This window comes from Pan troglodytes, chromosome 6 (genome assembly GCF_028858775.2).
Source record: "Pan troglodytes isolate AG18354 chromosome 6, NHGRI_mPanTro3-v2.0_pri, whole genome shotgun sequence".
NCBI classification, from domain to species: Eukaryota; Metazoa; Chordata; class Mammalia; order Primates; family Hominidae; genus Pan; species Pan troglodytes.
Window position 1 is genome coordinate 55883380 of NC_072404.2, and position 15207 is coordinate 55898586.

The 15207-nt window shown below is 38.5% G+C and overlaps 1 protein-coding gene across 12 annotated transcripts in view; it reads right to left on the reverse strand.

Annotated features, from left to right (window-relative positions):
* ZPBP (zona pellucida binding protein) overlaps positions 1-15207 on the reverse strand; it is a 157042-nt gene that overhangs the window by 116334 nt on the left and 25501 nt on the right. For 4 of the 12 annotated variants that reach the window (XM_009442775.5, XM_054687521.2, XM_009442779.5 and 1 more), the window contains exon 4: positions 4341-4490. The exons of 4 other annotated variants lie outside the window; for them this stretch is intronic. In XM_009442775.5, the coding sequence (XP_009441050.2) occupies positions 4341-4490 (150 nt within the window). Of the gene's footprint in view, positions 1-4340; positions 4494-15207 lie in introns of all 12 variants that reach the window. 4 more of the 12 variants (XM_016957449.4, XM_054687520.2, XM_001153736.8 and 1 more) reach the window with 1 other exon arrangement.

Genomic DNA, 15207 nt, shown 5'->3' on the forward strand with positions numbered 1-15207 from the left:
CATGCTGAAGTATCATCTGGTGGTTTTGTGAACTGGTCAGAAATTCACAGGTTTTAAGTGTCTTAAGAAAATTTATATTGAACATTGCTCTTTGTCTAACAAATAAAAGGTGTTAATTTATTCCTGTTTTAAAAAAATAGGCCTAGAAAATATAGGAAACAATTTTTCTTTTCTTTTCTTCTTTTTTGCTGTCTAAGGCAGAGTCTCACTCCGTCACCAACGCTGGAATACAGTGGCATGATCCAGCTCACTGCAGCTTCCGCCTCCCAGGTTCAAGTGATTCTCTGGCCTCAGCCTCCTGAGTAGCTGGGATTACAGGTGTGCACCACCACGCCTGGCTCATTTTTTTGTATTTTTAGTAGAGACGGGGTTTTTCCATGTTGCCCAGGCTGGCGTCGAACTCCTGGCCACAAGGGATCCACCCACCTCGGCCTCCCAAAGTTCTGGGCAATTTTTATTTTCTAGATAGGAAACAATCTCTTAGAAAACAAAACTAAACAAAACAAAAGCAAAACGACTCAGGGAATTAAAATTGATAGCTCTCATTACAAACAAAAAATTGAAACTTCTGTTAGTATAAACATCTTAAGTGAGAGAAGGTAGAAATTACTTAAAGCATGCATAAGAAAAGACTAGTATCCAGAATAGCAAAATATCTAAAAATTAGTAAGAAAAAGACAAACTATGCAAAAGGAAGATGACAGTGGAATTGAAAAGGCAATCTACTGAATAATAAAAATATGAAAAGATGTTCTAACTCACTAATAATTAAGAAGTGTATATTAAAGCAATGAGTCACCATTTTATACCTAGTGTCTTGCCATATTCAAAACCGATAACAATTCTTGATTTTATTTTTCTAATTTTCTAAAATTTTTAAAGGTTTTATATATATTTTATATATATATATTTTATATATATATTTTATATATATATATTTTATATATATATATATATGTAGAAAATTATAAGTTGATTTTACTTCTTACAATCCAGGTAATGGTGAATATCTTGCTCAACACAGTAAAAAACATGAGTCAAAAAGAAAATACCACTTGTAGTTTATATAAAATTTTTAAATTTGCAATTATCCTTTACTTAGAATATAAGAGATTAATAAGCTAAAAACAAAATACAGAATACAATGCATTTGACATAAAATTAATATCTACATAGCTATATATCTCTCAGTAGCTATTCAGACACATAAACATACACACACACAGAGCTCACACAAATAACAAGATTTGAATAACCCACCAAAGTCCAAAAAATGCATATTAAAACTACAAAATACCATTAATTTATTATATTGGCAACACTTCAAAATACAGCATTAAAGGGGTTTTAGAAACTGAGGTTCTCATCTATTATAGCAAGGTTGCAAACTGCTATACAAAAGAATCAATCAAAATAGCACTATGAATTCCCTGCAGATTTTCCTTTACAGAATTCATCTTTCTGAAAGACTAACAACTTATCTTACAAAATACAGCAGTGTTAGTATGGTGGGGGGTATGGTGTATCTGTGTGTATACACAGATCAGTGATGGATGGATGGACAGATATTTAAATGTTTCATACAGTACCATCTGAGGAAGGGAAAATATGAAACAAACTAAATAATAATTAACTGAAGAACACTCAAATAAAATCTGAAACACCATGTAGCTATTACAAAGATTAAAGGAGCTATGTATAATAAAATAGAATCAATTGCATTTGTTTTAAGCATAAAAAGAGTAGGTCTCCAAAGTCAGTTTATTAATCTGGTCTTCATCCTGCTGGCATTCATATAACAGTGGTGTACATAGTAGGATATCATAAAGCATAAGAATACTAACTCTAGGACCAGAATTCCTAAATTGAAATCTGAGTTCTCCCCTCCCCTACTTAATAACTATGGTCTTGAGAAAGTCACTTAACCACTCTGTTTCCTTACATTTACGAGACCAAAAATAGCAGTGCCTACATCACAGTTTGTTTTGAAATACATTTAATATAAATAAATCAGAACAATGCTTACACTAAGCAAGCATTATATAAATATGGATTTTGCTGTTGTTGTAATAATTACATGTAAAAACACAGCACTGCCTGGTACATCATAAGTGCTCAGTAAATATTAGCTATCATTATCATTATTATAAACCAGCACTCATTTTAGGCACTTTTACATTTGTTAGCATATGTGAATATGTACTTATGAGTGATTCTGAAGTACATTTATTATAAGTTAGGTACCTGAAGTAACAAGATGGAGATAACTACTATGTAACAGAAATGAAACATGACTGATTAAAAGGTTTAAACAAATTATTTGCCTAACAAAGTTAATTATCTTACCAAAACATTATGTTTCTCTTTGGCTACATGGGAAAGTATTTTTTGATTAACCAAAATATTATCAAGAAACCACTAATAATTCTGCCAGTTGTTTGGCACCCTTGCTGTCAAAGTAATGGTGTGTAAGTTATCTTATTGACACTGTAACAAATTACCACAAACCTAATGTTCTAAACAACACAAATTTATTACCTTATGGCTCTGGAGATCAGAAATCCAAAATGAGTCTTACTAAGCAAAAATCAAGCTGTATTCATTCTGAAAGCTTTAGGGGGAATCCAATTCTTTGTCATTTCTAGCTGTAGTGGCTGCCTGCATTATTTGGCATGTGGCTTCTTCTTTGATCTTCAAAGAAAATCACTGCAAGTTCTCCTTTTGTCAGCGCATTTCCTTTTTCTGCCTTTGACCCTCTTGCCTTCCTCTTAGAAGGAACCCTGTGATTACATTGGACCCACCTAGATAATTCAGGATATTCTCCTCATCTCAAGAGCCTTAATTTAATCCATCTGCTAAATCCCTTTTGCCATGTAGGGCAACACACTTACATGTTCTGGATATGACTAGATATGGACATGTTTAGGAGCCATTATTCTGTCTGCCACACATGGGTCCCACCAGTGAGATGGAACCTACAAGCAACTTGAGTTCAGGCTGTTCTCCTGGCTACTCCATATTGACAGAGCAGGAGCAGTGTCATCTCGGACAAACACCGCCACTTTAAGTTCCAGCTCCCTTTCTAGCCTCATGCATTTCAAGGAAATCACCTCTCTTCTAATTACAAGCAGCCAGAAAGAGCAGACAGTAAAACACAGATAAGACAGCTGGGGCACAGAGGGAGATGGGGTAAAGTCTCTCAGGTAACTGCCAAACTTCACCTTTACACAATGGGCCCCAGTAAAACAGTAGGCCTTGGCTAGGTGTGGTGGCTCATGCCTGTAATCCCAGCACTTTGGGAGGCCCAGGTGGGCAGATCATGAGGTCAGGAAATCGAGACCATCCTGGCTAACACGGTGAAACCCCATCTCTACCAAAAATACAAAAAATTAGCCAGGTGTGGTGGCACGTGCCTGTAGTCCCAGCTAGTCGGGAAGCTGAGGCAGGAGAATCGCTTGAACCCAGGAGGTGGAGGTTGCAGTGAGCTGAGATCGCACCACTGCACACTCCAGCCTAGGTGACAGAGTGAGACTCCATCTCAAAAAAAAAAAAAAAAGTGGGCCTTAATAAGCACATTCCTTTCCCTTCAGTTGCACTAAGATAGAGAAGCTAAAAGCAGACTTGGGGGATATGCCTGCAGCTGCAAAAAGATGTATGGGAACAGACACACAACTCTCCCTCCCAGATAAGCACAACAAAGAGACACAGAAGCAGTCCAAGCCTCTGATAAACTCTCCCACCCTGAATCCTCAAAAACTCTTAGTCTGTAAGAGTGTGTGCCTCTGACCTAACTCGGCCAGAAGGCGCCTCTCAGGTTTCTTTTCTCTAAAATAAATCTGTCTTGACTGGCAAGCCACCTTTTCATGTTTCTTTCCTCTTTCTGTAATTCTTACACATATCAACTGAGCTCTGCCAATTGTAAGCCTCAAAAGGTCAATCTACCAGAAAAGGAATTTACAGTGGTGTTTCACGTTCCTGTTTTGGGGGATGGCAGTGTACCAGAAATCAGATACTCAAATTTAAAATACTTAGAATTTAATATAGTAAAAGCCATAATATCATCATAATAATTTGAAAACATTTATACATCCCTGGCCCTAAAATTTATCTGTGTGTACATGTCAACATTCCCCTGAAGAAAAAAAAGACTACAATCTGTTAACCATTCTGTGCCCTCACCACTAACCCTTTACAAAGTACTTACATAGGGAGGCAGTAATTCTTTTTTAATTAAATGAGACTAAAAATAACAAATCCCCTTTAAGACAAGCCTACTTAAACATATTTAAATGTTTAAAATCATTAAGAAAGGTTAAAACACAACTAACTTTACTTCTTACCATATATAGCATATTTTAGTTGAAGACGTTTAACAATTTCTTCCACAGTAGGTTTATATTCAAGGAAACATGTATAAATTCCACTCATACTCTCCTCAAAATTTTGGAATACAAGGCTTCCTGTGGATGTTATTTGTGCAGTGCGGTTTTCTACTAAAGGAATAAGATACAGTTATGAGTTGCTTAAATTACATGAGACAAGTACCAAAACATTTTCTCAGCAAGGTAAAACCATCATAATTTATCAACACAGTCAACGAAAGGAGTGGGGGGCATAGCTAGGACATTACATCTGGTATCTGCTAACAGTGGATGCCAGGATAACCTTCTTACTGCCAGATGTTCACTAATCAGAGTTCATCAATTGCATTGCTGCCTAAGTAGAAAGACACTAACAAGGATACATACAGAATATGCTCCTAATCTGCTCCTTGCATTGAACTGTGCACTATCAGAAATGCAGTATACATATATACAAATACATACACATATACATATACTTTAACATAATTATATTTATATTTAATGATAAATTATGCCCTCAGTAAGCTTACAAACTGCATATGAAACAGATAAATAATATACCCAGAACAAAGGCTATCAGAATATAATCACTAACAAGAGATTTCTTATCACTACACATGATAAAAAGCAAAATTTGGCTTATAAATTTGAGGTTTGCGGAAGAAAAAAAGATATTGGATATGAGATCACCTGACTTGCCCAACATCACATAATCACACAGTTGCAGTGCTGGGGGTTAGAATGGGATGTAAGCTCCCTTTTCATTTCAACATACTTCATTATTTAAGTGTCAAGCAGGGAGAAAGCTATGTTGTGAAATGGAAAGTAAATCTGCCTTTAGAGGCATTGACACTCGGGTTTGAGACCTACCTTTCCCTCTCACAAACTGTAACCATGAGTAACCAATTAATCTTTCTGAGATTAAACATGATTTTTCATTGTACAAATGAGGGAAAATCATAATATATGATAGCCTATCTCACAGGATTTCTCTGTATAACAAATACAATGAATGCTAAAGTACTTGGAAAAGCTATAAATCTGTTATTCTGAAAGTTCATAACCACAGTTTTTAATTAGAAAAATTCTTAGGTATTAAAATTTGCTTAGTCTGATATTCCATTCATTAGAACTGAAAGTACTACATCAGGAAATAACTGTCTACCTTTTTCTATTTTAGGTAAATGATTTATTGCTTATAAATTTTAAGTTGATATATTTCTCCAAGACAAATGATGAGTGTTCATAGGGATGAAATTTTCATTATTTATTTGTTCAGTAAATATTTACTGAGTGTCTAATACATGCAAGCCCTGCTTCAGGTATTGAAAGAGAAATGAACAGATGAATATACCCACCCTCAAAGAATTTACATAGAGCATTATGCCTTGAGAACTTCCATTTCTATATCCTGGATGAAGCTGAAAAATGTGATATGAATTTAGAATACATTTCTATTGTAATGCCTATTTCTTCATGATTATGTTTTAATGAAATATTACATATTTATCCTAACATGTCAAGTATTTTATAAACGAAGTTAACAGTTTGCAAGAGTTCACTATGTATTTCAGCAGAAACACCTCGTAGAGATGTAATAAAGGGTTCTCATGAAGTTTAAAGAAATTATAGAATATTACATCATCAATGAGATTACATATTCCTTGGCAATCATTTGAAATGAATGTTTCCCACACTAGAGAAAGCAATTAATAAGTGTATCAAAATATATACCTAAATGCCTACTACAACACAAAACATTATGACAGCCAGAAAATGTAGTAGTATACAATCTATAATAAAATGCCCCCTGACTGCCTTCTTATTTAAAAAATGTTTAAGTAGATCTAAAAAGATAAGGGGGCTCAGAGCCAAGATAGCCAACCAGACACAGCCAGCAAGAGCATCTCCCACCAAGAGATAAGACCATCAAGAAGACTAGCACACTCTGAGCAGATCTTCAGAAGGAAGGCATTGAGAGTAGTCAGAGGGAGGACACAGATCCTGGACTGAAGGAGCAAGAAGCTGGGGAATCTTCACAGGGTATACAAGCATCAGGACTTATTCCTTGCCCTGAGTGGCTTCTGGGGAAGGGATAAGTTAAGTAGACATGGAGCGGCCCACTCTCACTATGGAATTCTGGAATCCTAGCTACAGGAGAACCCATGGACATTTGGGCTGGCAAGGGAGAGCTTCTTGGAGAGTTGGCGGGGACAAGACTCCGCTGCATGGAACCCAGAGCATTTGCCATGGGACCTGCTGCAGTGGAGCATGGCCAGGGACACCATCCCCCAAGGCTTGTCAAAATCAGAGCTGAACTGAACAAAATGGTGACATAAAAAAACATACAAAAGATCAACAAAACTAAAGGCTGGTTTTCTGAAAGAACACATAAGGCTGGTAGACTGCTAGCTGGACTAATAGAGCAAAAAAAAAAAGAGGATCCAAATAAACACCATCAGAAATGACAAAGGGGACATTACCACTGACCCCAGAGACATATAAAAAACCATCAGAGACTATTACAAATACTTCCATGCCCATTAACTAGAAAACCTAGAGAAATGGATACATTCTGAGAAACATACACCCTCTCCCATGATTGAACCAGGAAGAAATTGAAACTCTGAACAGACCAGAGTAAGTTCTGACACTGAAACTATAATCAAAAACCTACCAACAACAAAAAGCCCTGGACTAGACAGATTCACAGCCAAATTCTACCTGACATATAAAGAAGGGCTGGTACCAATCCTAGCTAAACTATCCCAAAAAATTGAGGAGGATCGACTCTTTCCTAGCTCATTCTATGAGGCCAGTATCATTCTGATATGAAAATCTGGTGGACACAAAATGAAAAAAGAAATTTTAGGACAATAACCCTGATGAACATAGATGCAAATATCCTCAACAAAATACTAGCATAGCAAATCCAGAAGCACATCAAAAAGCTAATTCATCACAATCAAGTAGGGTTTATCCCTGGGATGCAAGGTTGGTTCAACACACACAAATCAATAAATTTGATTCATCACAGAAACAAAACTAAAAACAGAAATCACACGATCATCTCAACAGATGCAGAAAAGCCATTCAATGAAATTCAACCTCCCTTTACATTAAAAACCCTCAATAAATTGGGCATCAAAGGAACATACCTCAACATAATAATAGCCATGTGTGACAAACCCACAGCCAACATCATACTAAACAGGCAAAAGCTAGAGGCATTTCCCCTTGAGAACCAGAACAAGACAAGAATGCACACCCTCACCACTCCTATTAACATAGTTCTGGAAGTTCAAACCAGGGCATCAGGCAAGAGAAAGAAATAAAAGTCATCCAAACAGGAAAAGAGGACTTCAAATTATCTGCCTTCACAGACTATTTGATTCTATACCTAGAAAACCCCATCATGGCCTGGTGTGGTGGCTCACATCCATAATCCCAGCATGTTGGGAGGTCGAGGCAGGCAGATCATTTGAGGCCAGGAGTTCAAGGCTAGCCTAGCCAACATAGTGAAACCTCATCTCTACTAAAAATACAAAAATTAGCCAGGCATAGTGGTGCATGCCTGTAATCCCAGCTAATAAAGGGTTGATTTTAATGATTTTAATGATTTCTCCTGGCTATTCCATATTGACAGAGCAGGAGCACCATCATCTTGAACAAACACTGCCACTTTAAGTTCCAGCTCTCTTTCTAGCCTGATGCATTTCAATGAAATCACTTCTCTTCTAATTACAAGCAGCCAGAAAGAGCAGACAGTAACACACAGATAAGACAGGAAGCTGAGGCATGAGAATCGCTTGAACCTGAGAGGCAGAGGTTGCAGTGAGCAGAGATCACACCACTGCACTCCAGCCTGGGCGACAGAGTGAGATTTCATCTCAAAAAAGCGAAGCAAACTAACAAACAAAAAAACACTGTTTCTGTTCAAAGGCTTCTAGATCTGATAAACAACTTCAGCAAAGTTCCAAGATACAAAATCAACGTATAAAAATCAGTGGCATTTCTATTCACCAATAATATCCAAACTGAGAGCCAAATCAAGTACACAATCCCATTCACAATGGCCACAAAAAGAATAAAATACCTAGGAATACAGTTAACAAGGGAGGTGAAAGATCTCTACTATGAGAATTACAAAGTACTGCTTAAAGAAATCACAGATGACACAAACAAATGGAAAAACATTCCATGCTCATGGGTAGAAAGAATCAATATTGCTAAAATAACCATACTACCCAAAACAATTTACAGATTCAATGCTTTTCCTATCAAATTACCAGTGAAATTTTTCATAGATTAGAAAATACCTACTGTAAAACTCATATGGAACCAAAAAAGAGCTGGAACAGCCAAAGTAATCCTAAGTAAAAAGAGCAAAGCCAGAGGTAACACACTACCTGACTTCAAACTACACTACAGGGCTATAGTAACTAAAAGAGCATAGCACTGGTATAAAAACAGACACATAGACTAATGGAACAGAATAGAGACCCCACAAATAAAGCCACACACCTACAATCATCTGATCTTCAACAAAAATGACAAAAACAAGCAATGGAGAAATGAGTCCCTATTCAATAAATGGTTCTGGAATAACTGCCTAGCCACATGCATAAGATTGAAACTGGCTCCCTTCCTTCTACCATATATAAAAAATCAATGCAAGATGACTTAAAGACTCCTGGAGAAAGGGCAAAGCAAGATGGCTGAATAGAAGGCTCTACCGATCATTCTTCCTGCAAGGACACCAAGTTAACAACTATCCATCGAAAAAATACCTTCTCTTAATAACAAAAATCAGATGAGCACTCATAGTGCCTGGTTTTAACTTCATATTGTAGCTGGATTGATAAGGAATCAGAGAGACTGATGGGGTTCAGGAGGATATTTATTATTTAGGTGCACCAGCCCAGTCGGATTAACATCCAAAGTCCCAAACAAAGAGTCGTTACCTTTTAAGCATTGTGTGGGGTGGGGGGAGATCAATGCAGGGGGAAGCATACTACAGAAGAGAGAAACAAAGACAGTTATTCAATTAATTGAGACATGCATTACATCATTTTTTACTTTTCAAGAAATAACATGTTTTACGACTTGAGTTTATCTGTCTGGTGACCTTGCAGCTGCACAGCTAGAGACACAGGGTCTTCACAATGCCTGGGAAGGGAGGAGAGATGAGGCTCACTAGCCACAGAAAAACAGGCAGTTAATTTTTGAAGGACTCCAGTTCTTTCTTTTTCTCAGGGGGAACTGGGTTTTCTTACATACAACTGAGTTTCTGCTTATACGTTTTTTAATTTAATTCCTGTTCCATTCCCCCATTTGGTGCTTTTTATCACAAAGATGTTCATAGAAAGCACCACTATTTGCCATCTCTTTGCGGAGCTGAGCTTTTTCTTCTACTGGCAGCAGCTGATATTTGGTTAATGCCATCAACTGCACAGTAGTTTGTCAGAATATACAAACTCTATAGTTGACTGAATACTCCTAATAAACAGAGGTAAAAGGCAAGGGAGGATGAGGCAGATGCCAAGAATAAGCAAGAACCTACCAGTGAGGGTTTTGAATCTTTTAAAGCTTGAGAACCATTTTTTTTTTAAACAAAGAATCCGGGGACCACCTGGACTAAGTCTGAACTGGAACATAGGCCAACTTTCACATTCTAGCTGTGATTTCCATGATAGCTCGGCCATTATCATCAATTTCTAGGCAACAGTTGGTTAAATTAAATTTTTCACATACTCTTCCTTCTGAGGCTAAGAGGTAATCTAAAGCTAATCTATTTTGATATACAGCAGTTTTTATTTGTGTTACTTGTATTGCCAATAAATCTAGTGCCCTTGATGTTTCGTTGGTTATAATTTCAAGGACTGCCTGCAACCTTATGATGCAGTTGAACATATAGATTGGGGTGTGGTACCCCCATGACCCATCTTGCACCCACATAGCTGGCCTATAATATTTAATGATTTTTTCAGGAGGCCATTCATTATCTTTCCAGTCTCTTATGTATCGGGGGACCTGCCCCGATAATTATGTAGGTTCTTTTCTATTTTTCCTAAGGGTCAGCCAGCTTGAGAAATAAAGGAACAGAGTACAAAAGAGAGAAATTTTAAAGCTGGGCATCCGGGGCAGACATCACATGTTGGTAGGATCCGTGATGCCCCACAAGCCACAAAAACCAGCAAGTTTTTATTAGGGATTTTCAAAAGGGGAGGGAGTGTGTGAATAGGTGTGGGTGACAGACATCAAGTACTTAACACAGTAATAGAATATCACAAGGCAAGTGGAGGCAGGGGGAGATCACAGGACCACAGGACCGAGGTGAAATCAAAATTGCTAATGAAGTTTCAGGCACCATTGTCATTGATAACATCTTATCAGGAAGCAGGGTTTTGAGATCAACCGGTCTGACCAAAATTTATTAGGCGGGAATTTCCTCTTCCTAATAAGCCTGGGAGCACTATGGGAGACTGGAGTTTATTTCATCTCTGCAGCCTCGAACATAAGAGACAGCTACGCCCAGGGGGCCAGTTCAGAGACCTACCCACAGGCACACATTCTCTTTCTCAGGGATGTTCCATGCTGAGAAAAAGAATTCAGTGATATTTCTCCCATTTGCTTTTGAAAGAACAGAAATATGGCTCTGTTCCGCCCAGCTCGCCAGCGGTCAGAGTTTAAGGTTATCTCTCTTATTCCCTGAACAATTGCTGTTATCCTGTTCTTTATTCAAGGTGCCCACATTTCATATTGCTCAAACACACATGCTGTACAATTTGTGTAGTTAATGCAATTATTACAGGGTCCTGAGGTGACATACATCCTCCTCGGCTGACAGGATTAAGAGATTAAAGTAAAGACAGGCATAGGAAATCACAAGGGTATTGATTGGGAAAGTGATAAGTGCCCATGAAATCTTTACAATTTTATGTTTAGAGATTGCAGTAAAGACAGGAATAAGAAATTATAAAAGTATTAATTTGGGGAACTAATAAATGTCCATAAAATCTTCACAATCCACGTTCTTCTGCCATGGCTTCAGCCGGTCCCTCCGTTTGGAGTCCCTGACTTCCCACAACACTTATGTCCACATCTCTTTGACATTTATGTCTATTTTTGTGATTATGCTCCTATTTTTTAATTTTTATCATAAACTGGATATCTTAAGAGTTCCTCTTGCTTTAGAGGAATTAGAAAGAGGAAGGCTTGATTGTTTTTAACACACATGCCCTCATCCATTTAGCCAGCAGTTGCCAATATGCCCATGTTCAACAGATCTAATACAGGCCAGAGGGTGCCTTCCAAGCATCTGGAGCCTCTAGTTGATCTCAAGAGTGGCTTAGAGTAGAGAATCAAGAGAAAGGGTTTGGATCTGGTAAGTAGGAGTCATTCTGGGCATTTCTCCGTAGAGTTTTGTTTTTAGTCTTATTATAATATTGTTGCCTTGGGCAGGTTGTTTTTCCTACTGCTTCTGTGAAAGCCTTTTCTTATCAGGCGATACAGTACTTTTCAATTATGGAGGTTTTTAACAACTAAACACTGGCTGAGGCTGTTGGTTCACTGACTGGGTTAGGCAAAGTGAAGTGATCTTGTGGCATTAATTTTTTTGCCTCCCATGGCCACTGGTCTCCCATTTTTGTTTCTCCACATACATAGTATGAGGAAATTAAGCTGCCAGCTATGTTTTCAGCTAGTTGGGCAAATATGGTTTTGGTTGATGGGAGAAGCTCAGGCACTGACTGATTAAAATGCTTTTAGAATGACTTATGGACCCGGAATTGCAGGGTTGGATGCATTTGAGTCCTTCTAGTCTTTTTGACAATTAGTAGTGGAACTCCAAGGCCTGTTCCTTTTAACTTGTAACAGTGCTGTCTGTCCTGTAGACCAAAAAGGTAGCTCTGGCTTTAAGACAGTAAAATTTAAAGAACTGCATGTCCTTGTCTTACAATTTCATTTGGTTGACATACTACTTAGTAGAGCAGTCTTTCCTGAATATAAGCGTTGGAGCTGTGTTAGCATATTCCACTGAATGTTACAGTCTGGGCATCCAATTTGTGGTTTTCTGTACAGATGTTTAGGGCTGCTGCTGCTAAGCCTCTCTTGTGTTAAACTATTGCAGACTGCTTCTGATTGTTTTAGGATTATGAACATATGCAGCATGGCATGCATCAAAGTACAAGGAAATAGGCCTTTTATAGGAGAGAGGGTCTTCTTTGGTTTGAGCTATAAGCTCTCTTTCTTTTTGTTTTTTTCTCTGATTTAATATGTGTTTTAAACCAGAATTTATAGGGTAAGAGCTTAGGGTCATAACATACATATAGCTGATTATTTCCTGGGTCACAGACTGAATAGGTGGTCTGGTTGTATGTGCAGGTTCCTAACCTGGTTCCCGTATATTTATAGTAGGTATGGTAGAGTTGTAACTATGGTATTCCTTACCCAGGTAGTGTCTACACAGTGTGGGCATTTTTCTAGAGATTTCTTCCCTTTTAGTATAGGCAGAAATGGTAAAAACATTAGCGTAGGTAATAGAACTATGCTTACACTACACATAGGCGTGGCAAACATTCCTCTGGGCATAGACATTTGCAGCATTTGCAGTAATAACATAACAACAGAACAATCAGTACTGACAGAATTATAACTAGGCTTATACATTGTATTCACATTTACTTATCCAGAGATGGTCCTCTTAGCTTCAGCTGTGCATAGACTAGTCAGCTTTCGGGATGTGATTAGAGCAGAGCTTGCAGGATCCTCAAGCTTCAGCCGTGCATAGACTGACCAGCCTCCAGTGTGGTCAGAGCAGGGCAGTTGTCCTTACCAGTGGCTGGGTTTCACTGTAGGACTATTCGGGTCAGGCGATCTGGGTCTTGTTGGCTAATCCACTGGTCGTCGTCGGGAGTCACTACTGCCGCTGATTTTAGCCAGCTATGGTGAATCCAAGGTGTGACACCTGCAACTTTAACAGCAGTGGGAGTAGACATGATCACAATATGGGGCCTATCTTATATGGGTCCTAGAGTGGTTAGACCCTATTTTTTAACCTAAACAAAGTCCTCAGGTTTGAAAGGGTGTACTGGGTCTGTTAGACTTACAGGCATTTTTTTTCATACCTAACCATGCATCTTTTGCATGGCCATACTTAAAGACTGCATTTGCCTTTATGTTTGCCTTTCCCTTTTTTTTTTAGCTTTTAGTGTTCTTGCTTTTTGGTGCCCCTTGCAGCACATCACTGCCACCTCTTTTGGGGCCCATACAGCATTTAAGAGCTGTAGAATTTCTTCCTTGTACTTTATTTTATTTTTTTACTTCCAGCAGTTAAAATCTTTTTTTTTCCTTCGTAAATAGCCTCATGAACATGCAAAGCAGCAGAAGCATATTTGGAATCTGTGTAAATATTTGTCCTTTTGTCTTTTGCTAGCCAAAGAGTTCTTGTCAGAGATATTAGCTCTGCTTTCTAAGCAGAAGTTTCTATAGGCAAAGACTGCACTACTGAGTCCAAAGTCACCACTGTATACCTAGCTTGGCAGACTCCCTTTAATATGAAACTGCTTCTATCAGTAAAATATTCAATGTCTGGGTCCTTGAGGAGCTGATCTGTCAAATCTCTTCGGCTTGAGAACACTTCATCTACCATGTCCACCCAGCAATGAAGAGGGCCTCCTGTCACTGACTCGATGAGGAGCAACGTAGCCGGGTTTAGGGTATTCACAGTCTCTAAAGTCAGTTTATTAGCTTCCTGCACCAGTAGGGCAGTGGCAGCTAGTGTTTTAAAATAAGGAAGCCATCCAAGTGCCACAGAATCTAATTGCCTGGATAAGTATGTCACTGGGTGATGCCATGACCTTATGATTTGAGTTAGAGTTAGAACTGGTGTGGTCAGAGCAGGGCAGTTGTCCTTCTAAGGACTTCTAACTTAGTAGTTGTCCTTCTAAGTTCTAACTTAGAGTTAGAACCTCTATGGCCTCCCTTTCACTTGTGGACATACAAGAAGAAAAGCTTAGTTAGTTAGATCTGGTAGTCCTAAAGCTGGAGCCTGAGTCAAGGTTTCTTTGATTTTTTTTTTAAAGCCTTCTCCTGGTTGGCCTCTTAGAGGAGAGACTCCTTTTTTTCTCCTCTTTGTGGCTTTGTATAATGGCTTAGCCATGAACAAGACATTTGGCATCTAAATGTGGCAGAACCTTGCTGCCCTTAGGGACTCTCTTATTGGACGCCAGGTGGTTGGAGTAGGAAGTGCACAAACAGCCTGCTTTTGTTCACTACCAAGGCATCTTTCTTCTTGGCTCATATAAAAGCCCAGCTACTGGACACTTTTAAAGAACATCTGAGCTTTCTCCTGACACTTTATATCCTGTCTTTCACAGCAGGTGCAGGGGGTCTTGGGTTTTTCTGGGTGCAGTAGCCCTTGGCCAGTGTTTTTTTTTTTTTCATACTATGGCCCTGACATTTATCCTTCTAGTGTGCTTTTCTTTTACATAAAGCACATTAATCTTTCTCTAGCCTCAGCCGGCTTTCAAACTCCTGTCCAGACTAGCTTTTTCCACGACTGCATTCACGCCTGCGTCCATGCCTCCTTGCAAAGCCAGCTTCTCTTTCCATAAGGGTTGCTGCTAGTAAATTAGCCTTTTTAAAGCCTCCGATCAGCCTTCTGATCTCGGTTAATTTACACCTTGGTAGCCACTTTAATAAGCTGAGTAGCATTCACACCTATGGAGCTTCTAACTTCTGCAATTTATGCCTGATATCTCCTTGGTCCTGACTTACAAACACCATATTCACCATGTGCTGATTTTCAGCAGCCTCAGAGTTAAACAGAGTATACAACCAA